This window comes from Phascolarctos cinereus, unplaced genomic scaffold (genome assembly GCF_003287225.1).
Source record: "Phascolarctos cinereus isolate Bilbo 61053 unplaced genomic scaffold, phaCin_HiC Scaffold_1;HRSCAF=81, whole genome shotgun sequence".
NCBI classification, from domain to species: Eukaryota; Metazoa; Chordata; class Mammalia; order Diprotodontia; family Phascolarctidae; genus Phascolarctos; species Phascolarctos cinereus.
The window spans coordinates 277,604,765-277,629,828 of NW_027555514.1; the positions used below are offsets into that span (position 1 = coordinate 277,604,765).

The 25,064-nt window shown below is 42.0% G+C and overlaps 1 protein-coding gene across 4 annotated transcripts in view; it reads right to left on the reverse strand.

Moving 5' to 3' along the window:
- The window catches only part of LARGE1 (LARGE xylosyl- and glucuronyltransferase 1), a 602,000-nt gene that overhangs the window by 406,923 nt on the left and 170,013 nt on the right, over positions 1–25,064 (reverse strand). For all 4 annotated transcript variants that reach the window (XM_078147082.1, XM_078147080.1, XM_020982455.2 and 1 more), the window contains one exon: positions 6,882–7,069. In XM_078147082.1, the coding sequence (XP_078003208.1) occupies positions 6,882–6,987 (106 nt within the window). In that variant the 5' untranslated portion in view covers positions 6,988–7,069. The remainder of the gene's footprint in view (positions 1–6,881; positions 7,070–25,064) is intronic.

The following is a 25,064-nucleotide window of genomic DNA, read 5'->3' on the forward strand; positions in this document are numbered from 1 at the left end:
AAGTCAACAGTCTCTATTAAAATCCTCCAAAACCATTTTGGACAACATCCCTTTCCATATGTTGAGCCTCTATCAGAGCAGAGTAACTAATCACTGACCCCTCCTACCCCTCCCACCTCCATCTACCCATTGGCTCCACCTAGAACACAGCCCATTATATCATCATCTGAGATTAACTAGGATGAAGAATCCACTGGGCAGAATACTGAACTGAAGATCAGAGGAACTGGGTTCAAATCTCCACCCTGCTCCTTTCCCCGAGCCCATCTCAACTCTGCAAGACCTCATTAGCTCCTATGTCAAATAAGGGCTTGGATAAGGTCAGATGCTTTTAACATTTCCATATGTGTCCTGGACGCCTTTGTCAGTCTCAAAACCTATCAACCCTTTCTCAGAAATTCTACTTCTTCAAATCATTTTAAAATGAATTTTAAATGATAATTTAATGTCTTTAAATAACCAAGGAAATGCTAAAGATCAATTAGAAGTTAATGAAACTAAAGATGTCAATTTTTTTCCCCATTCAACTTTACAAACCCCCTGAAATCGATCCACAGACCCCAGGCTAAAAATCCCTGGCTGAATAATAATCTCTAAAGTCCCTCCCAACACTACAGCCCAATGTCTACCTCCTGCCCATGGTCATTTGAAGACAGATTGGAGTTAATAAGACCACAGGCAGCTACGGTAGCTGCAGGAATGACAAATGCTCCTGGCAAACTTAAATCAGTTCAGAAATTAATATCCTGGGCTTGTTCATGACACCGCTTTTAAATGTTCAGTCTCTGCCTCATCGGAAGGAATTTGGTTTTCAAATAAAGCAGACATTTCTCACCCAGGCCTGCCCACGTGACCAGTACGGCTGACTCTGAACAGAGCTGGGTATGAATTAGCTGAGGGCAAAGTGTGTGAACAATTTTCTGAATGGCTGAAAAAATCCCTTTTTCACACACCAATAACTCAATAACAGCTGAACACATATTCTTAAAGGACTTAACCACACACACACACATACACACACACACACACAAAACACACACACACACACACACCACTCCACTACCCCACAAATCTGTATTCGCCTCTTAACGAAGGCACTAAGAACGTCCGAAAAGTGATTCTAGGAACACAGTAACAGATGGGATAGAAATACAAATGGAAATAAATTTACATCTCATTTGTTATGAGTTATAAGAGGCAGCAGGGCATGGTGGAAAGGATGTTGAACTTGGGAGTTAGGAATATTTGGGTTTAAATGCCATTGCTGACCCATACCAGCTGACCCATACCCATATGAGCAAGCCGTCAAATCTCTTAGAGTCTCAAACAATGCTCTAAGATGGGGGCTCTTAATGTGTGTGTATGTGTGTGTATGTGTGTGTGTGTGTGTGCGTGTGTGCGCGCGTGCGCGCGCGTGATGGGTCCCTTGGACAATCTGCTAATGCCTACTGATGGTTTCAAACTTTGAAAATGAAACACCTACAATTACAAGGGAAACCAATGATATTGAAATAAGGATGTATTTTTTTTCCTATTCAAGTTCATGGACTCCAAGCATCTGCTCCAAGACCATAACTTCCAAATTATGATCTATGGAAGTTATTCTCACCTGTATAAAATCACAGGTCCTTTTTACGTCAATCTATTTGTTACATGAGCTGACAAATAAGTATATGTCACTTCTGTAAGGATCATCAGTCCAGGATTAGAATGGATAGTATCAATATTAATAATAATAAAATAGTGATGGTGATGATGATGACGATGGTGATGATAGGAATAGAAGCCAGATGTGGAATTCCACTGGTACAGGCAACATCCAGGTAAAGGAATCCCCTCTATTAGTGTGGGGGGCACCTTCTTGGGAATTTACAATATCAGAGAGTTGCCTAGAACACTAAAAGACTAAGGGATTTGCCCTGATCACACAGAAAACATGTGTCAGAGGAGGTACCTGAATCCAGGTCCTCTTGGCCTCAAAGTTGGCTCTTTATCCAAGTTCTATATATGTGTGTGCGACATACATATATATATGTATGTGTATATGTGAGTGTATGTATACACACACACATCTCTATATACATGCTGCTTTTCAAAATATGCCTCAATTAGTACTGATAATAATATTGTAATAATGAATAATAATAGCAGCTGACAAAATAAAAATAATAAGAGTAACAATAAGGAGGAGACAAAGGAGGAAGAAGAGAAGAAAAGGAAGAGGAGGAGAAGTAAGAGACAAGCATATATGTGTATGTGTATGTATATATATATATATATATATATATACATACACATACACATACATACACATATACATATATATAAAGAGAGAGAGAGAGAGAGAGAGAGAGAGAGAGAGAGACAGAGAGAGAGTGTGTACTTATAGGGTTTGCAAAGCACCTTACAAATATAATCCCACTTGACCCTCACAACATTCGTGGGAGATAGATTATGATTCCCATTTTTACAGATGAAGAAACTAAGGCAAATTGGTTAAGTAGCTTTCTCAGTATCAGATAGCAGAATTAGAACTCAGATCTTCCTGAATTCAAGTCCAGTGTTCTATCCACTGTGCTGCCTGTTCACAACTGCCCAAGGGGTAGGTGATATTATTACCTCCCTTTTACAAACTTGGAAAGTGAAGCTGAAAGAGGAAATGGGACTTGTGTAGGGTTCCATGGGCAAAGAGGCTTGCCTTGGTAGTCTAAAAACCAACACAATCTCCCCCGCCTCTGATCCTAAGATGACTCTAGTCATTTTTCTATCCTCTAGCAGCTTCAAACGATCATAGATCTATAGCCCAAAGGCACCTCAGAGGCAATGGAGTCTAATATTTTCATTTTACAAAGAGGAAACTGAGTCCCAGAGAGATCAAGTCCCTTGCCCAATGTCACCTAGTTAGTAAATACCAGAGACAGTCCTCAAACTCCACAGGCAAAGCTCATTCCACTCTACCGTGTTAAAATGGATACATCCTGCTAATGGACTGACGTGTTTGGAATCACTGATCTACACAAACCATCTATGATTCCTGGGATGGAGCCCTTCCCGTCTTCTAACTCTGAAAGCCCTTAACTTTATTCAAGCCTCAGCTTAAGTCCCAGCTCCTTGGCTTGACCAATCCCAACTCCCCTTTCCTAGCATCCTTTCCACCAAAATCATTTTCATTTACTTCGTAGGTGTTTTGCATCTCTCTAATACAATGGAAGCTCCATGACAGCAGGGGATGAGTTGTTGTCCTTGTATTATCAGTTCCTGGAACAAAATAGGCCCCTAATAAATGTTTATGGGTGCAGGAATCTCAAAGTTGGAAGGTAACTCAGAGGTTAGAAGTCCAAGCCCCACCCAGTCTAGGAGGAATCTCTGTAACCTGCCAGTAAATACAGGACAAATCAACAACATTCTTGGGCTACTACCTCTACTGTAATACTCTAGTGACAGAGAACTCACTACCTCACAAAATTAGTTGTTCCACCAGATTCTTTTTCCTCCTTATTCTGATCTGAAACTTACCTTCTATGTTGTTTTTCATCCTTCTTTTTTGAAGAGGACCAATAACGCCATGGAGTGTTGTGTTGACTTGCACATGAAATGGATTTAAGTGAGGCAGGGACAAAAGTCAGGATGACTGGTGATGGCCTGGGATACAGTAGATGGCCTTGGCAGCTTCCACATCTGACCAAGCTCTAAACACTCTTGGAACAAATTGTCATCCATCCATTGGAAGTCTTCACTTGCTTGGGGTAGATAGCCCTCTAAATCACGGATGGGTTTCAGGCCTGTTGGTTACCTTCAACCTGGGTTAGCCCATCTGGGTAAGATGGCACCGTGGTGTGTCCATTGTACATGCCACAGCGTCTTGGAGCCTCTACCCAACAACATAGTAGTCTAAACTCTGGGTATAACAAAGAATAGATCTAATCCTTCCCATGCCTATCCACCAGGCATCTTCCTCGCTTTCTAGCTTCCAAATCAATCTTCCTCCCTCTTTTAGCTCTTCTTTATATTTCACATCCAGAATTAGAATATAAGCTCCTTGAGGGTAGGGATGGTTTTGCTTGCTTGTATTGTTAAATCCTCTAAGTTTAGTGTACTGCCCAATACAGGGTAAGTATTTAATAAATTCATCTTCTCTCTCTCTCTCTCTCTCTCTCCCTCCCTACCATCCTTCTTCTATGTGTCAACCCACCAGGAATTTCAAAAACTGAACATTCCTCCACTCTACCCCCTACAAGTGTTCTCTTCTCCAGGCTAATTTATTCAATTTTGCTCCTACAGAATAACAGACCTCCTAGATCCTCACCAACTCCCAGGCATTCAATTGTGTGCATTTTCCCCTCTGAGCTTGGTCTCAACTCTGCTTCCTCATAGAACCAATGAAATTAAGCAGACTTGTAAAAAAAAAATGCCCTCACACTCTACATATTCATTTTCTCTTGATGTAAGCAGATTCTTTGCTTCTTATTTATGGCTTCACCTGCCTTGAAATGGAAAATTTGAGGGTGTCAATAAATGGATTGTCAAGTTGTTATGTTTAACTACAGAAACGGCAATGTCTCCATGGGCCATCTTGGAAATGCAGGGAGATTGGCAGCGCAACTCGAGGGACCTGGAGTGGTTTGCTTCTGCGTCTTCCAATAAACACACAGACTTACCGCTGAGTCCCTTCACAGGAAGAGGGAGGTAGCATGGTTTATTATGTGGATTTATAACCTTTCCCTATATCACAGACCTCTCTTTGGTCCTCTGGCCCCCTTCTCAAAATCATGTTTTTATTGGCGTGCAACAAAATACATAAGATTAGCACCCCAAAAAAAAGACTCCACAACTATCCTATTCTGTCTCCTAGTTCACAGACCCCATGAAATCTATCCACAAACCCTTTTAGAGTTCATGGACCCCAGGTCAAGAATCACTGGTATAATGGGGTGGGGGAATCGATATGGAATAGCTGGATTCAAAAGCCAGCTCTGTCACTGATTAGCTGTGTGATCCTGGGAAAATCATTTAACTTGTCTGGGCCTTAGATTATTCATCTGAAAAATGATTGTGTAGCACTCAATGAGTAACCCCTCCCCCCACGCAGCTCTACAAATATACCATCCCATGAGTTGTAAGGGGCAGCTAGGTAGTGCAGCGGATACAGCACTAGGCCTTAGTCAGGAAGATCTGGGTTCAAATTCAGTTTCAGACACTTACTAGCTGTGTGACCCTGGGCAAGCCACTTAACCCCCATCTGCCTCAGTTCCTCATCTATAAAATAGGACTCACTGGAGAAGGTCATTCCAGTGGTTTCTTTGCTAAGAAAATCCCATGGACTTAGTTGGACATGTCTGGACAACTGAACAACAAGAAAATCATTTATAATCCTAATGGAGCATCCCAGTAGTGAGCTATTCTATCATCCCCAATCACTTAGCCTAATGGTCAAATAATACAGAGGACTATGCCTCCCTGCAGTATGGAGAAAAATGGCCAAGTTGTGGAAGTGACAGGGTGGGTTTTCCTGGCAAGTAATTGTGACTTTGGTAGATTGAAGCCAGATTATAGATGGCTTTTGATGGCAGATCAAGGCATTTACATTCGATCCTAGAGGCAACAGCGAGCCAACAAGGGCTTCGCAGGAGGGGAGTAACCTGGTCAGATCTCTGCATTAAGAGGATTATTGGGTAGCTGTAGAAAGATGGATGGAAAGAGGCAATGGAGGAGACAGCAGAGGTGGAGAGAGAGATCAATAAGGAGGCCTGCCATGAGTGGTCAGTGTGCACACACATACACAGAGGAAGGAGATCAATAAAGAAGCTTCCTTACTGATCTCTCCACTTCTACTGTCTCCTTTAATCACATGCACATACAAATATGTGTGTATATGTATGTACATGACACACAGAGATATCCATGCATATGAACATGTACAGCACCAATATGCATGTGTATATTCACAAGTATGTGTATGAATATGTATGGTATGTATACATATACATGTATGCATTGTACACATGTATGCATGTAAGTATATGCTTAGATACAGGAGTATCTTAACAGCAACAAAAAATAATAATGATAACAATAACAACAGCATTTATATAGCACTTTGGGAAAACAGTCCTTCTCCCTCTCTCCATCTCTCTCTCCCTCTCCACACATATGTATGTATATAACATACACATACATATATAAAATGTGCATACATGTATGTGTGTGTGTCTATATATATATAGACACACACACACACACACACATGCATGCACACACATACATATGTATATATTTGTATGGCAAACCACTCCAGTGTTTTTGCCAAGAAAACCCCAAATGGGCTCACAAAGAGCTGGACATAATTGAACAACTCTATAGCTATGGATCTCTCTCTATATAGATACATGCACACATTCATATGTGTGTATATGTATATGCATGTATATATGCATGTGTGTTTATGTATTTCAGTGTATATATGCAAGTATAGGCATGTGTTTTCCTAAAGTGCTACGTAAATATGTATGTGAGTATTCTCCCCTTTGATCCTCACAACAACCCAGGTAAAATAACACTATTGTGTACGCCCGTTTTCTCACTTCATAAATAAGAAGACAGACTGAGGAAGGTTCAGGAGCTTGTTCACACTCACACAGTAGGTGACTGAGGGAGGGTTCCAGCTGAGCTCTCCTTGACCCCCTAATTCCAGTGCTTCCCCACTAAGCTACCCAAGCTGCCATAAGACATCTTTGTTCTGAAGAGAAGGAAAAGGATGGAGAGAAGAAGGTTGTAGCATCAGCTGTAGCATTTCTTACACCTCTCCCCTCTGGGTGGAGCCCAAATCTGCTTTTCTTTCTCCCTGGCCCCACCACCTCACCTTTCCTCCTCCCATCCCTCACCTTCAAAGCTTCCAGCAAAGAGGTAAATCCAGGTGACTGCTGGGATGAAGAGAACCGTCAGAGAGGCAGCCAGGAATTTCCGTCTCCCTCTGCAGATGCCCAGCATCCTCTCGGCAGTGGCAAGCTCTACCCACGGCGCCGTTCCTATGTTGGGAGCGCAGAGTCCCCAGCGTCCCTCATATTACTTTCTAAAAGGGAGAGAAAGGAGAAACAGGTCAGCCATCATCGACATGGTCTTCTGTAACCCATGTCCAGACGTCCCCAAAGGAGTTTCTCTACTCTCTGCCTATTTCCTTCCGGCTGCACTTTCCAGTGAATATGGTGCATTCATTCAGAGCCCAGCAGGAGTGGTAAAAGGGGGAAAAGAAAGGTTGACATTTGTACAGTGCTTTGAGACTCATAAAGCCTTTTATACACATTATCTTGTTTTGATTCCAACAACTTTGTGACATGGGTACTACAGGAAATATCCAAGCTACCGCTACCATTTGTCACATCTGGGTACAAGTTACAAAACACACCAAGTTCCATAGCACAAAGAACACCCAACTGTAGGTCCCAGGGAACAAAGAGTCTCCTCGATATCTTAGCTGATTCATTGTGGGGGGAAACAGAAGCACAGCTCATTTGAGACACAGCATCTGGGGCTGGGGGCAGAGGAGGTGGGGGTGGGGGCAGGAACTGCACTCACCATCTGGGAACTTCCTATTTTAACTAATGATGCTGATTCATCAGATCCTCAGCTCAGTTGTTTCTATACTGCTACATTAAGCATTGTCAGCACCAGTAAAGACTAGCACTCTAGGGCAAGTTGTCAGTTGCCATACCCTAGGTACAGCTCTAGGTATGACTCACCCAGATTTTACAAACAAAGAGTTTAAGGACACTTAACCAGGCTCCAGTATAACAGGGCTTAACAACTCCAGCAACTAGGTGGCACAATAGATAGAGCACCAGCCCTGGGAGTCAGGAAGATCTGAGTTCAAATCTGGTCTTGGACACTTACTAGCTATGTGACCTCGGGCAAGTCACCTAATTCTGTTTGCTTCAGTTTCCTCATCTGTAAAATGAACTGGAGAAGGAAATGGCAAACCACTCACTCTAGTATCTCTGCCAACAATTCCCTAAATAGTGTCATGAAGGGTTGGACAGGACTGAACAACAAATGGCATGTATGACAAAAATGCTCTAAGGTTTCCAATACATATTATATATATGTATATGTATATGTATATGTATATGTATATGTATATGTATATGTATATGTATATGTATATGTATATGTATATGTATATGTATATGTATGTATGTATGTATACACACACACACACACACATATATAAAGTATGCATATATGTTAACTCATTGGCTCCTCACGCCAATCCCTAGGAGTTAGGGGACGTTAGGAGTCCCATTTTACAGATAGACTGAGATAGGGTCACATAAGGCAGCAAGCTGACTAAGACAGGATTAGTAATATTGACTAAGACTAAAATAAGTTTGCTAAGAACACAGGTCTTCTGAACTTTAAGCCCAACACTACCCGTTACATCATATTTGCTATTGATTCTCAAGGGCTAAGATCATTCTTGATTATGTCTCTGTATCCCTGGTGCCTGTAACAGGATTTGTATAGCTTTATGCTGTAGAGATAGAGATAATGTGTGCCTACCCATGTATATACACACACACACACACACAATACACACACACATATTAGGTATATACATGTATAATTTTATATGCAAACCTGGTATATGTGCATATTTAACATATATACTATATGCACATATGTATGGGTGTGTATCAGGTACATACCTATATACACAGATATTACACACACACACACACACATACATACACACACATATGTGTGTATGTATTCTAATCATTCACTAAATTCCCCTTCACTGTTCAATAGCAGAGATATCACGACTTCTCACTTACAGATCTCCCCACATGCCCTGCCCAGGGAAGGGGCTCAATACTTAGTTGTTTGGTTTTTTTTTTTCCCTCTGTTTCCCTCATGGACTCTAAGAATCCTCAAGATTGCAGCTGAGCTATTCTGTGTCCTTTGAGGACACCATACCAACATCATCCCAGGAGGAGAGATAAGGCTTCTCTACTCCAAACACCTTCATCGGCTCCCTATTGCTTAGGCTAGAAAATGCAGACTTTGCCACCTGGACTTTAAGGTCCTCCACAGTCTAACTTCACCTTGCCTTTCTGGACTTGGCTTCTTTTCTTTGGTGTAATAGAGTGGCCTTAAAGTCAGAGGGTCCGGGTTCAGATCCTGTCTCTCCCATTTACTCCTCATGTAACCTCAGGAAAGTCTGTGACTCAATTGTAAAATATGTGTGGGGAGGAAACTTGAGCAAGGAAATTATACTACAAACCTTCTCAGGTCCTTTCTAGCAATAAATCTGGGATCTGATGCAATTCCCCTCCATTTACTCTGATTTTCAGTCAAACTCTGATGTATTTTTGCCATAACTTGAAATGCTATCACTTGTCTCATTGCCCTCACACACGAGGGCCCATCCCTCATGCCTTTTGTGAATGTCCTCCTTCCACATCCCCCCTACCAATAATCACTCACATTTACATGGGGCTTTTAGGTTTACATACTAATCTCCTCACAAAAATCCTGAGGTAGGTAGAGCAAATACAATTATCTCTGGTTTGCAGATGTGAAAACGGAGTCATAGAGGTTCATTGCCTTGCCCAAGAGGACTTGAACCCAGATCTTTTGACTCTAAGTCCATTCATATGAACTCTTTCATATTCAACTCTTTTTACTCACAGGTTTTTGCTTTTTGGTTTTTTTTGTTTGTTTGTTTGTTTTTGCTTTTTGCTAGTCAATGGGGTTAAGTGACTTGCCCAGGGTCACACAGTTAGTTAAGTATCTGAGGCCAGCTTTGAACTCAGGAAGTTGGGACTTCCTGACTTCAGACCCAGTGCTCTATCGACTGTGCCGCCTAGTGGCCCTTTTCTCTAACTAGTGAGTTGCTTGCAGAGCTCCCATTCTGGGGAAGAGCCTTCCCAGACCAACCACGAGTCACCCTCCAGACTTAGCCACCAAATCCTCACCTCAGTAGTTCTCACTTTCATTAGAATGTGAGTTCCTTGAGGGCAAAAACTATCTTCCTTGGAGAAGCATGTAGCATGTAGCATGGTGTCTGGGTCACACGGTAAATGCTTGGTACATACTTGTTAACTGACTGGCTAGACCTTTGCTTCCCCCTTATTGCAAAACCATAGAAACAAGTTTAGAAAGGATGTTAGAGGTCACCTGATCCAACTCACACTCATGTAGAATCTCCCCCTACATCAATCCTGACATGCAGTCATGTAGTCCTTGTTAGAAGACCTTTAGTCAAGGGGAACCCACTAATTATGACTACTTCTTCTTCTACTACTACTATTACCACCACTACTACTACTACTTCTACCACCGCCACCACCACCACCACCACTCCTACCACCAGCTGATGACATATTCTTGAAGGACTTAAAAACACACATATACATATGCATACTACTACAACTATATAATAATTATAATAATATACAACAATGGTTTGTGTTAGTATATTAACTTACATGAAATGCACATGATGTATTATATATAATAAAACATAATTTATAATAATTATTACTAATACTACTACTTATTAAAAATAATTCACATCCTACCACCCAGATTGTTACGAGGAAATCCCTTTGTAAATCTTAAAACATTATAAAAAGGCAAGTGATTATTATCGTTACTTTTCAATCATACCTATATGTATATACATGTTTGTGTGTATTTATGTGTGGGTGTATATATGTGTGTGGGTATATATACATACACACACACACACACACACACACACATATATATATATACACACACATGTTTATGTATATATATGCATATATACATATACATACACACATTTATATGTGTGTGTATGTATGTATGTATAGCTTATTCCCTCTATTAAGTTGTAAGTCCCTTAAAGGTGGATACCACATGTCCTTTCATCTCTCTATCCTCAGTATTGTGGATGGAACAGTACCACGTGACCTATAATTGTCAGCACTGAACCAAAACAGAAGGTACTTCTGACACACTTCCTAAGGAGATTTAAGACCCTTCCTCAACAACCCATTCACACATCTGCGTATCCATGAACAAAGAATAGTCTTTTATTGGTCTAACCTAAATCCCTTTGTCTTCCATCTTAAGATAATTTACTTTACCTGTCTCAGAAATGTCATGCACCCTTGTGCACTTAAGAGGAGACTCTTAAAATAGCCCAGAACAAAGAGATGCATCTGAAAATCCTGGGCAAAGTGACAGGAAAGACAGAAGATCACGGAGTATTAGAGGTGGAAGGGAGCACCTAGGCCAACACCTTCATTTTACAAATGGGAAGCTGAAACGATAAAGGAATTCTTAAATCTCAGCATGGGAAAGGACTCCGAAGTCACAGGATTGGGAGTTCATCCATTGGGAAGTGGAAGATTTTGGAGCTCATTTAATCCACTCTGTGCATTGCATCTTGTTTCGGTAATTTTTCAAGTGTCCAATTCTCCATGACCCCATTTGGGGTTTTCTTGGTAAAGACACTGAAGTGGTTTGCCACTTCCTTCTCCAGCTCATTTTACAGATGAGGAAACTGAGGCAAATAGGGTGAAGTGATTTGCTCAGGATCACACAGCTAGTGAGTGTCTGAGGCCAGATTTGAACTCACGAAAGGAGCATTCCTGATTCCAGATCCAGAACTCTATCCCCCACAGATGAGAAATTGAGGTGCACAGGGGTTAAACGACTGCCCCAGGTTACATAGGTAGTAATTTACAAAGGTAGGATTTGGACAGAGTTCCTGACTCCCATTGCTCATTCTACCATACCATGCTGTGGCTAATATACTCTGACCCATCCTGAATGAGGAACCCCTTGCTATCATACTAGATAACCAACTTTTACAGGAAGATCTCCATTCAAAAGAGAGAGGGCAGACACCCTTGCTCCCAAGGCTGCATTTTCCCATTTGGGAAGAGTTTCTAAATTTTCTTGCAACCCTCTCCTATTTCTGTCTTCTGGGACCAAGCAGAGCAATGTCTATTCCTTTTCACAGGGCAGCTTTTGGAATACTTGAAAAGAACTCTCTTAAGCTCCCAAGCCTTTCTTTTTCCAGGTTAAAAATCCCCAGCTCCTTTACCTGATACCCAGCTAGGTAGTACGGTAGATAGAGCGACTGGACCAGGAATCAGGAAGACCTGAGTTCAAACCCAGCCCTATATAGCTGTGTGACCCTGGGCAAGTCCCTTAACCTCTGTTTGCCTCAATTTCCCCATCTATAAAAACATGCATAACAATAGCACCTACCACCCAGGGTTGTTGTGAGAATCAAATGAGGTAATGATAGTAAAAGACTGCAAATTTTAAAGTACCATAAAAATGCTAGTTCTTATTATTAACTCTTATTATATAGCATGTCTTAAGGCACTTCATCACCTTGGTTGCCTTCTAGCTAATCAATATCCTTTTAAAAATATAGTTGCCAGAGCTGAACAGAAGGCTCCAGATGTGGCCCGCCCAGGGCAGCCTACAAGGAGATTATTAGCTCCTTATTCCTCCAAGCTAGACCTCTCCTTAAGCATCCTTCCCAACCTGCACAGCCCCAGCTACTCTATCACTCCTACTTACTTGACTCTTACAGAGCTCGCACTCTGCTGAAGGTCAAAGAACTTGGCCAGAGTCTCATGACAAATTAGAGGCAGAACTAGGACTCAAAACTATGTCTTAATTCAACAAGATACACATATGCTTGTGTATGTGTATGCAGGCAGGCATATATATATATTGTAAGACCATACACACATGTGCAGATACGCATATACACAAGAAACAGAAGGGATCACACAAAGCTCTCTTCATCTCTCATCAGCTGATGGGCTCAGTTTTGACTCCACAAATGTCAGGCAGCCTCAAGGATAAACTCATCACCTGAAATCTCATTATCTCAGAGACTGATTCAGCTTTGATGCTCAGGACCTTCTCAGTTCCCTCCACCACCCCTCCCCTCAGACGGGAGGACCAGAGGACGGGGCATTAAATTCCTCCAAAGCTTCTCTCTATAGAAGGCTCAGAATTTTCCAACTAACTCTTCATTTCCCATCAGCTGCTCTGTTTGCTTTTGAATCCTAGGACATCAAGTTTCAAAGCCAGGTACCCTCTGCCCCCTTATCTTTTCATCAGCCTTTGTACAAAAGGATGTCTTCCCCCAAAGGACTGTAAGCTCCTTGAGGGCAGGAACTGTGTTTCTTTTTCTTACATCTATCCCCAGCACTTAGAAGAACAATGCCTGCCCCATAGTAGGCATTTAAGTGTTGCCTGCCTGCTGACCAGAGTGTTTTGCAAGCCTTAAATTGTGGGCATAAATGCTAATGACTATTGCTATATCAGTAACATAAAATTCACAAATATCTTACAACTGATCCTTCTTTCTCTCGCCCCCGCCCCACCTGCAAATGTTCAATTTCAGAAGAAAGGGATTTAATGGGCATGAAAATGCAGGAGCTCAAACAGGGTCTGGGGAGGGGGGGGTTGTTGTAATGACAGCTCTGGCTTCTGAAATTAAACACAGCGGGTAAGAAATTCCTACATGGGTTTTACTTTTGAATAAATCATACATCCTCGCTCTGGAAACAAATTTGTTCCTTAAAACTCAATTCATAATAAAAGTATCAACAGAAAGTGGATTCGGGAACTGACATCACCTAATCACCACCAAGTGGGACTGAAAATCATTCCCAAATATGCAAATTCCATGGCCCTCCACACAAAAGTGGAGCCAAGCACCTGATGCATGTTAGTGTCCCTGCTTTCCTCTGCTGGATGAAGGTCCCTAGGGCTATAATAGGACAGGAAGGCAAACTTGTCTGGTATCCAGGATTTTCTCAGATATGCAATTCAGCTTCTTTTCTTATGAACAGTTAGGGCAAGACTGAGGTGATCTGGAATGCTTGGAGAGGCACTAGATATGACCCAGAAGACTCTTCATTACCATGCTATGGCATGAAGTTTTTGCATTAGTTTGGGGGTGATGGTGGTGGTCTCAAAAATCAATCAAATTTAATAAGCATTTATTAAAATCTACTCTGAGCAAAATTTTACCCTAAGCAATCTAATAAACCAAGGGAGTCATGATCCGTCCCATGACTGTAGGTATTCTCTCTAATGACTCAAATCTAACTCATCCATTCCATGGGTCACTTTCTTCCATGTTTTCTTATTACATTATATGGTGTTACTCAGAAAACAAAAACAAAAACAAAAAAAACCTGAAAGTAGTCTAGTTGCCTAAGGAACTTATATTGTATGGAGGGCAGAGAGTGGGAAAATTGAGGTGAAATGCAACATTCGAATGGATAAGTAAATACCATATAATGTGAGGACAGTGGGAAGCCTGACCAAGAGAATGAGGGAAGGCTTCTCTTCAGACATACCACCCGAATTGGGCTTTGAAGAAAGTTGAGGCGGGAGTAGTAGAGGGGTGCTCAGTGAGAGTGATTAATGAGGTGTTCAGGACAGTCTATACCTAGCCTCCATTGCAATTTTTAGGAATGGGAAGTAGACCAAAATGGAACAGAAAGTGGATGAAGGACAAAATAAGGAAAGGAAAAAAAAAGCTATATTGTAACATGCGTCAAACGCCAGCATAAGAAGATTTATCTTATAGGAAGAGGAATTAGGCAGCCACAGGAAACTTTAGAGCAGGGGTATGATGAGGCCATCCCTGGGCTTCAGGAAGATATCTCATTTGGACAGTTCTGCAGAAAATGGATCAGAGAGGGGAGACATGTGAGTCAAGGGATAGTGCAGGAGAGAAGAAATGAGGCCCTCAACCAGAATGGGTACCAAGTTAGTAAGCAGAAAGGGATGTCAGAATGGGGAAGACTGGGCAATTGGGGAGCTCCAGGGGGCAAGGAATGGACTCAGAGTTGTTCAGAGGAAAGAGAGAAGGAAATCAGCATTTATTAAGTGTCTACTATGTGTCAAGCACTAGGCTATGTGCTTTACAAATATCTTATTTCGTCTTCACCACAACCCTGGGAAGCAGATGCTATTATGGTTTCTACTTTAGAGATGGGAAAACTGAGTGGTTAAGTGACTTGTCCAGGGTCACACAGCTAGTAAATGTCTGAATCTGAATTTGAATCCACATCTTTGTAGCTCCAAGTCCAGCAGCCTAAGCACTAAGCCAAGTAGCTGGGTCTTTAAGGTATCATTCCTAAGGTCAGGGCCCAGAAAGATGCTATTAGGAGAATATTTTGAATCACCTTGAAGCTCAGTGCTAGGTAGTGGTAATTTTTAGTAATTTTTGTAATTACCAAATGGAATTGGTAATTTTGCACAGGGCAAAGGAAATACCAGTAGAAGTCCATGAGCAGAGAAGGGGACGAATTCCTGCTGCTGTCTACCTTCCAGTGGAAAGTCAGAGGACCCGGGTTCAAATCCAGACTCTGACCCCTTACGTGCAACATTAGAAAAGCCACTGAACCAATCTGAGACTCATTTCTTCAGTTATGAATGGGGGAGATAGAAAAGATGGCCTTGAAAGTCACATCTAGCTAGGACCTAATTCTAATTTTGAGAATCCCCCCAAACTGTGATGAGTGGGTCACAAGAGGCTTGGGGAAAAGGGATCTCAGAAACAAGTAGCTTTGAGATAGAGGTCCCTACTGACTGAAGCCCCTGCTTTGTGCCTTTATTCAGGTCTTCTCACCTATCACCTTATTGATCCCTCAGGTCATCATTACAACATAAGCTCCATGAAGACAGAGAATGTTTTGCTATTGTCTTTGGTCCCTAGTGATTAGCACTGCGCCTGACATATTGCAGGCTGTTAATAATAATTGTTGAAGGTGAGTTAGGCAAGGTAAGTATGATCCCCATTTTGCAATGTGGAAACTGAGGCACAATGAGATGACCCAGCTATCCAGTGGTGTAGCTGAGATAGGAATTCTGGTTTCTTGGTGTCAAAACCAGCTCTGGTTCTATGACATCATATGTAGAGTCTCAATGTATACTTCTAAATTTGCCATTCTCCTGGTCCTTCTCATACTCTCAGACTCTTCCCTTAGCCCCTTTCCACACTTAAAAAAAGAAATCTTTCTTCTGACACAGGACACATGTACAACTGGTGGAAAACATGGAGTTGGAATGAAGCCTTATGTCATTCTGCCAGGGAACATTTCCCTTTTCCACCTGGGATCATCTGCTCCTAATGTCAATCAGCCCACCGCTGGCTAGTCCACTCTGCTGAAATACTGCATGGAGCAATTTACAAATCAGGTGGGAATTCAGTTTCTATTAGTGATTCTTAGCACAAATCGGAATGTTCTGTGACAGTGTTTGGCCTGGATGTCTAATTACACTAGGCCAAGAGGAGAGCCAATGAGGTAGGGTGGAACAAGCCTGAAACTTGGACAAAGAGGCCCTGGATCCAAAGCCACATAGGAAGCTATATGACTCTGAGAGATCCACTTACCCTCTCTTGGCTTTAGTTTCCTAGTGAGTAAAATGGGGGAAAAATCATGCTCATGGGGTTATTTGTGAGAAAAGTGCTAACTACCCTGTGAAATGTTAGATGTGTGAGCAATCACAGCATTATTAATATAGCACAGGAACATCACTAGGCTGGCCAAAGTTTGAAGAATTTTCCATCCTGAATATCTCTTGAAGACTGCCCACTGTAAGTAGAAGGATTTTGATCCATGCTGGGGAAAAGACTATTCATAGTGAGAAAATTACTACTACTGCTACCACTATGACTACTACTTCTACTACTACTACTTTTTCTTCTTTCTTTTCTTTCTCCTCTTCCTCCTTATGAGCATTCAGGGGACAAAAACAACACAATTGGCAGTCTTCCACTCATGTTTCATTAAGCTGGATCAAAATCAGAGAATTAGAGAAGTGCTCTTGGAGGTTCTAGGGGACAAGGACTGGACCTGTGAGTTCATTGGCATAGGGAACTTGTGAGTGAGGAAATTTCCTCTATCCAATCAGGTTGGTATCACCTTGAATGACGTTGGAGCTCAGTGCTAGGTAGTGGTAACTTTTAGTAATTTTAGTAATTACCAAATAAAATTTGTAATTTTCAATCTTAGAAAGTTGCCTAGAGCTCTGAGAGGCTGAATAATTTGACCAGGATCAAAAAGCCCGTATGTGTTAGAGAGGATTCTCAAACACAGGTCTTCAAGGCCTAATGACTATTCCCTCTACCACACTACCTGGAACTGGTGTAACAACTTACAAAATAGAGACCCTTAATACATGATGGTTGATTTGAGTCAAATTATCATCAACTTCTTCTCCTGCTCATAGGATCATAGATTTGGAGCTGGGAGGAAACTCTAGACAAACACTATCATTTCACAGCTGAAAAAACTGAGGCACAAGGAGATGGCGTCTTCTCAAAGTCACACAGGCAGTAAATGGTCGAGCTGGGATTTGAATCTAGAGACAACTCTCTTTCTACCACACCTGCTGGTGCTGGCATCTGACTAGTGACCCTGGCTCTGTGGCAGTCCATGGCCCCAGCATGACAGGAGACAGAGTGGTATTTGGTCCAACACAACCCATTTCTCAAGTCTCACCCGGGCTCAGAGGAGGGCCCGACAATGAGATTGCTGCCTGTGCCAGGACTTGGGAATGCACCTGGTTCATCTTCTCACCCCAAGCCTGTTCGCTGGGCTCCTTGGAGGTAGATTGCATCGATCTTGCTGGGTTTCTTAATCCCCACCCCTCACATTACATTCTGCTGTCTGGAGGCTGCTTAATAAGGGCAGGTGTTCCAGTTTAATAGACTCGTCAATAGGCTCCCAGCAAAACGTCACCTCGGGGGCAATGCAGATAGAGGCTCCAAAGAGAAAAATCCAGGCATAAACTGAATTCCCCACTTACGATATTTAACCTCTCAGAAGAATGTCTGGCCAAACAGGTCTTTAATGCAAACGGATCTTCTTGAGGGTGGACCCTTCATTAGGTCAGGATAAAGCTGATCTACAGCAAGACTGGCTTTCTCAAGCCCATGCAATCATCCTCACACTGGGCCAGACCAACTTAGGAAGAAGTCAGTCTCCTGGCCGATGGGTGCCCCCAGTACTTCCCACTGACTCCTCTCTTCCTTCTGTTAGAGTTATAGACCTATGCACCTCCCCCTGTCCTTTCCCCACAAACCATTTCTGCGTCCCTAGCTCCCCAGAACAGGGCCTTGAATAGAGTAGATGCTAGCTTTTCTATCCCCAGCAGTGGGTCCAATGCCCAGCACAGAGTGAGTGCTTACTGACTCTGCTGACTGACTAAATGTTATACCATCCCAGACTGAGAGCAGGAAGGCGCCTAGCTGAGAGGGGCTTTGGAGGCTATTGAGAGCAACCTTCTTATTTTACAGATGAGGAAACTGAGGCCTAGAAGAATTAAGAGACTTGTCCAATTTCACATTAGTTGTTGCTGCTGCTGCTGTTTTATCATTTTTCAGTTATGTCTGACTCTCTGTGGCCCTAGTTGGGGTTTTCTTGGCAGAGATACCGGAGTGCCTTTCCATTTCCTTCTCTAGCTCATTTTATAAATGAGGAAACTGAGGCAGATAGGGTGAAATTGTGAGAGATGATCTCTCAGAAGTGAACCCTCCTCAAAAGGTCAATAGTTCTTGTTAATAGTTATTGACTGTTGCTTTCAAAACCCTCCCCTGCTCAGACCCTGTTTTTAAGCACTTGGCAGAAAGAATAGCCCTGCCCCCAACCTGAACTGCTTGCCCTTGAAAAAATTCCCATCTTTTCTTGTCTCTGGGCAAACTTGTGTCTCTGTTGCTGAGGCCATGAACAGATTGTGCCCCCTGAAGCCCAGTCAGTGGGATAAGGGGAAGGGGGTTAGGGAGGAGGAGCTCGTGTTAGGGTATAATGATTTCTGTACCAAATTCGTACTTTCCCTGCCGGCAATGGCGCCTAGGAGTGGTACCCTTTCTCATGAAAAAGCAATAGGCTCCTTTCTGCTTTCAAGGCATCTAAGGCTTTGTTTTTATTTTGAGTAAGTGGTCTCTGGTCCACACAAAGTGATTTGCCCAGGGTCACACAGCTAGTAAATGTCTGAGGCCAGATTTGAACTCAAGATCAGTCTTCCTGACTCCAAGCCCAGCACGTTATCCATTGCGCCATGCACACATATACACATACATACACACGTGCACGCACAATATACATGTGTATATAAATATGTATGTATACATGAATGTATATATGTGTGAGGGTATATTTGTTTATATATTTGTTCATGTGTGTATATGCATGTATATACATCTCTCTATCTATATCTTTATATATGTGTATATCTATTTATAGCTACATCTATATATCCGTATCTATATACCTATATCTATCTCTTTATACATACATACATACACATGTATGTATATACATACACACATATGTATATATACATATACACACATACATATACACACACACATACATATATATATATATATATATATATATATAAAATCTTTCAATAGACCTACAAATGGAAACTTCAAGGTAATTTACTTCAACTCTTGCATTTTATGAAGAGCCAAAACTGAGGGACATGGAGTGAGTTGTCCAAGGTCATGTGAGCTGCAATTATCAAAGGTAGTATTCGAATCCAGGTCTTTTGACTCTCTGTCTAGTGTTCTTTCCACATATCCCCTTGTCTCTCACATGGCTACAAATATTTTTTAACTACCTTCTATGTTCTAGGCACTGGTGGTCAATGGACAAAAAATGAATGAAATGGCCCTTTCCTCTTGAAAAGATGATATTTTATCATTTATTTTGTGTATTAGCCCGTAGCTTGTATCTTAGATAAAGTGTGATGGCCTTGAAGTCAGGAAGACCCCAGTATGATGTCCGCCCACCACCCTGACAGTTCAACTTAGGGAGGAGTCAGCTGACTTTTCTGTTTTCTCATCTAAGATGAGGACAAAAGTACCTATATCACAAGGTTTTATGAAAATCAAATCGGGATAAAGGAGTCAGGATGTAGATTCAAATCTCACCTTTGATATGTAGGTGGTGCAGTGAATAGAACCTCGGACGTGGAGTCAGGAAGACTCATCTTCATATACATACATACACATGCATGTGCATATACATATATGTACTTAATTATATACATGTACATGTGTATATGTACATGCACAATACATATACACACACAAATACTATATATTATAAACAGATATACTATAGTAAGTGTGTGTATGAGTGTGAGATATATATGTATGTAATATATATATGGATATTGTATGTACAAATACACACACATATACCATAGAGGACTGTACTGTCCATTAATACAAGGACACAACCACAAGCATCTGTGTCCCTGGCAGCACATGACTCTTCGCCAAATGAGAAATAAAGATAATTCATGACATGGGCTCAGAAGGAGAAAAGAGCCCTGTGTATTGGAGTCACCTGGGAACAGAATGAAATTGGCTCAGGTCCATCTGCTAAGGATGATGCTGAACAGCTGACAGGGGAGACAAGGATTCTGGCCAGGGGACACTCAGAAGCCAAACTGAGAAGGTTAGAATGTGCTTGGCGGGCACAGAGAGGGCAGGAAGGTGCCAGCGCTGCCTGGTTGGACGCTTGGGCTCATATAAACATGGCTCGGAAGTCAGGCCAGAGGCAGAGTAGAGGGGGATTAGTCTTAAAAACAAGGATGAGGAGTTTCAGTGAACCCATGGGCATTTATTAAGCACTCCCCAAAGGCCAAGCACTTTGCTGGGTTCTGGGGATAAACAGACAAAAGAGAAACAGCCCTGTCTTCAAGGAGGTTATATTCTAATACAGGGTGTCCCCTGAATCTTAGCCTAAGACTTCAGGGACCCCCTGTATTTTTTGCACCAAATCTTTTCTTTCATGAGTTGAAGAGATTCCTGGTGAACAGAACCAGAGTACCAGCCCTGCAGCTTGGTCTGTCTAAGAGAACTAGCTGCTTGAGACATGAACAGCCAAGGTCAGGCTCAGAGCTGGGACCTGAAGCCTGGTATTCCTCATCTGATACCAAGGCCAACTTTGCACATGCTGCTTCTCTTGTGGACTGCATACCAAGTCAATGCAAGGCCAGAGGCAGAGGTGGTGGGTGCATGGTGAGGCAAAGAGAGCAGTTTTCCGAGCCAGGAAGACCCAACCAAGTTCAGATCTCACTTTTGATCTGTACTGTGTGACCCTGGCCAAGCGACTTAACTTCTCAGAGCTTGAAGCAACCCTCTGAGACAGTATATAAGTTGTAGAGAATCAATCAGTCTATCAGTGAACATTTATTCTATGTTTATTTAGTCTATGACTTCTACGTTCTAGCTGCTGTTTTAAGCACTGGGGATAAAAGAGGCAAAAGACAGTCCCTGCCCTTGAGGGGCTTACCTGCACCAGGGGAAGGAATTTCCTAGCCCTGGAGTTCCCAGCCCAGATAAAAATCACAGATTCAAAATCTATCCCTAAAGAGAAGGTAATTTCTGGGATGAGGCATTTAGCATTGGAAGGGTTGTTACGTAGGAAACAGTGTCTGAGCCAAGCCTTGGAGGAAGCTTGGAATTGTAGGAATTGGAGGTCAGGTGGGAGTGCATATCAGGGATGGGGATGGCCCAGGCAAAAGCAGAAGCAAGATAGAAGGGAGTAACTGAGGAACTACATGGAGGTTGGTTGGGCTTGACCTTGGAGTGCGTGATGGGGAATAAGGTATAATAAACCTGTAAAGACAGGCTGGAGTCAGGTTACAGAGGGCTTGAAAAGCCAAATAGAGCTCACAGTGAATCACAGAGGCAACAGGGAGACACTGGAATTTGGATTGGTCCCCTAGGTCAGGCATGAGAACACGCCTCAAGGGGTTGTTTTCAATGGCTGAGCCAAAGATGACTGGATTTGGAGCTAAGAAATTTTATACATAATTCAACCTGAATCCTTCATTTTATAAGTGGGGAAACTGAGGTGTAGAGAGTAGAAATGACTTGCCAAGTGTCTCACAAGTAATAATCAATAATCAATCATTCTAAAAACAAGAAAGTGCCTACTATGTGCCAGGCACTTTGGCAAGTGCGGGAGCTACAAAGAGTAAAAATGAAACAATCCCTATCTTCAAGGGGATTAAACAACTGAAGATTAATTACATAGACAGATATATATCTATACATAGATATAGACATGGGGGGGCAGCTAGGTGGCATAATAGAGCAGTGGACTTGGAATCAGGAAGACTAATCTTTATGGGTTCAAATCTGGCCTCAGACACACAGGAGAAAAATCAAAGAGGTTAGTGTCACCAGCTCGCATCAGAGGAGTAATTTGAATTTGCATCTTCCTTGCTCCAAATCTACCCTACTTACTATAACACAGATCTCAAATACTAGAGCCAGGGTTTGAACCTAGGTCTCTGCGTGGACAAAGCACCTACTATGTGCTAGGCACCAGCCTGCAAACACAGAGAATGAATGAACCCAGCTCTCAAGGATATTATATTCTTATGAGGAAGACAAGTACACATGTAAGTATATGCAGAACAAACGGAGAGTAGCCACAATATGAGGAAAGTAAATGCAAGTTAATTTGGAAGGAACGGCACTAGTGGTTGTGCAAGATCAGGAACGACCACGTAACAAGGGGTGACTGAGCTGCATGTTAAAGACAGGGATTGTATGAGAGAAAAGTGTGGAGGGATGGCATTCCAAGCAATCACCAATGTAAAGTCATGGAGATAGGAAATGGAATATTTCATATGACGAACACCACGGAAGTCAGTTTGATTGGACCATAGAATGCACGAAAGGCTAATACGTAATACAACTAGAAAGATGGCTTGGAGCCATGTTATGATGGACTTTAAATGCCAAACAAAGGAATTTATATTGGCTCCTAGAGGCATCATGAAACCACCAGAATTCATTGAGTAGGAGAATGATATGGTCAGATCAACAATGAAGCTAAATCATTTGTTCCATAAGAGTCAGCTTGGGCAGTGGGTTAGAGCACTGGGCTTGGGCTCAGGAGGCCTGGGGGCAAGTCCTGCCACAAACACCATCCCCCAGCTGCTTCACTACTCAGTGTCTCCGTTTCCTCTTCTGGAAAATGGGGTAGTAAAACTAGTCCTCTATGCCAGATAGAGTTGTTATAACCAACTGGTTATATCAAATAAGTGATTTAGTAATAATAATTATTATCATTATTACTATATAATTACATACTATATATATATATATACTATATATAATATAATAATAATTACTACTATACTACTACAGGTTATTATTACTATTCTAGTTTGTGAGAAAAGAAACAAATCAATGAGTGGAAGTCAGTGGGATGATTTGATTTTAAAATAAGGAAGACCTAAGAATTCTGGGGTGGCTGGGTGGTACAGTGGATACAGCACTGGACCTGGAGTCAGGAAGACTCATCTTCCTGAGTTCAGATCTGGCCTCAGGCACTTCCTAGCTGTGTGACCTTGAACAAGTTGCTTAACCCTTTTTGCCTCAGTTTCTCATCTGTAAAATGATCGGGAGAAGGAGGTGGCAAACCACTCCAGGATCTTTGCCAAGAAAACCCCAAACGGGGTCATGGACAGTAAGACACAACTAAAAGGATTGAACTACAAAACAAACTGAGGAAAGGAAGATCTAATAATCATCATTCGTTTTGCACAAAGCAGATGCTTAATAGAATAGAATTGTGGGCTATCACTGGCAAGGAGGGCTACTGAAGGAAACTGTAGGCCTTTTGAAGCATTGACAAAGAATAATAACTACAGCACTATGTTCCAAGGAGAGTGAATAAGCTTTATTAGTCACTTCTGAGGTACAAGACGCTGTGCCAAGTTTTGAGAGCCCTAGAAACATTCCTGGAATCATGAACAATTGGCCATTTGGAAGCCAATTCGGTAAAGTGGAAAGATCACTGTCCTCAGAAGACATTGTTGCAGATCCCACGTCTGACGCTCCCTATGTACCTCAGTCAAGCCACTTGACTTCCATGGACCTCAGCTTTCCCATTTGAAAAAGGACAGAGTTGGCCTAGATGGTCTGGGAAGTCCTCTTCTGGTCTGAATGCATGCTCCTATGAATTTTCAAGTCCAATTTCCATTCTCACAGCGTTGGAAATCCCCTTTAAACAAAACCAAAGATGCTCTGCTTTCCTCTGGATTTGACAATCATCCAATTATATACAAGGGGATAAGAAGATGAACCGGGTCCATTCTGAATGGCAGAATTCAGCTTGGAAAGCAAACCAGACCACTTCACTGCGATTAATTATGCTCCTTGGTTTAGAAGGTTCATATGTGCCTGTCACCTAGTCTCTTTCAAGTAGCATGAATAGCCACTGAGTGACTCGTCATTAAACTTGGAAGAAGTAAGGGAAAAAGGAATGCAAGGACAACGTCTGTCTTCCTGGTGGAGAAGGCAAGCTAAGACATTCCACTTATGGGTCTGAAGATTCTTGTATGGATATTAATTACTGTATTTTAGTTGGCTCCTAATGATGGTTTTGCTATTTCCAGCTCTTGGTTGGAGAGATAAAACAAACAAAAAAGCATCAACAGTAAAAGAAATCTTTCACTAATGTTAATGCCATCTCTGAAGTCGGAGATTAAGTCATCAGATTTGAGCCTTCAGAAAAAAAAATTGGTGAGATGGATGTGGCTTCCGGCACACATAAGAGGTATGTGGGGCATAAAATAAATAAACAGGCTAGTTAATAAGTGCCAGTTCATTAGTTGTGGGGCTGTCAGGAGAACCCAATAGCCGTGATAACACAAGGCTTTCTCCCATCTCGGAAGTCAGGCTAAGTGCCTTCCATTTTTATCACCCAATCCATAACCCTGCTGTCTTGCTTTCCTGAATCAATAGCCTGGTGGGTTTTGGTAGCCAATAAATTTGTCTCCCTGCAGACATTTTTTTAATTCTCCCTATGCCATGTGAAGAGAGGGGAATAAGGTAAATTATCATCCCCTCATCATCTTGTTTTTTCCAGATCTGTAATTTCATGTTGGTGTGTTATACAAGTCAATGGTAGGAATAACATTTTTTTAAATCGCTATATCCAGTCTTTGAAAGCTTCCCAGAAAATTGGCCAGTACAGCTATCAGAA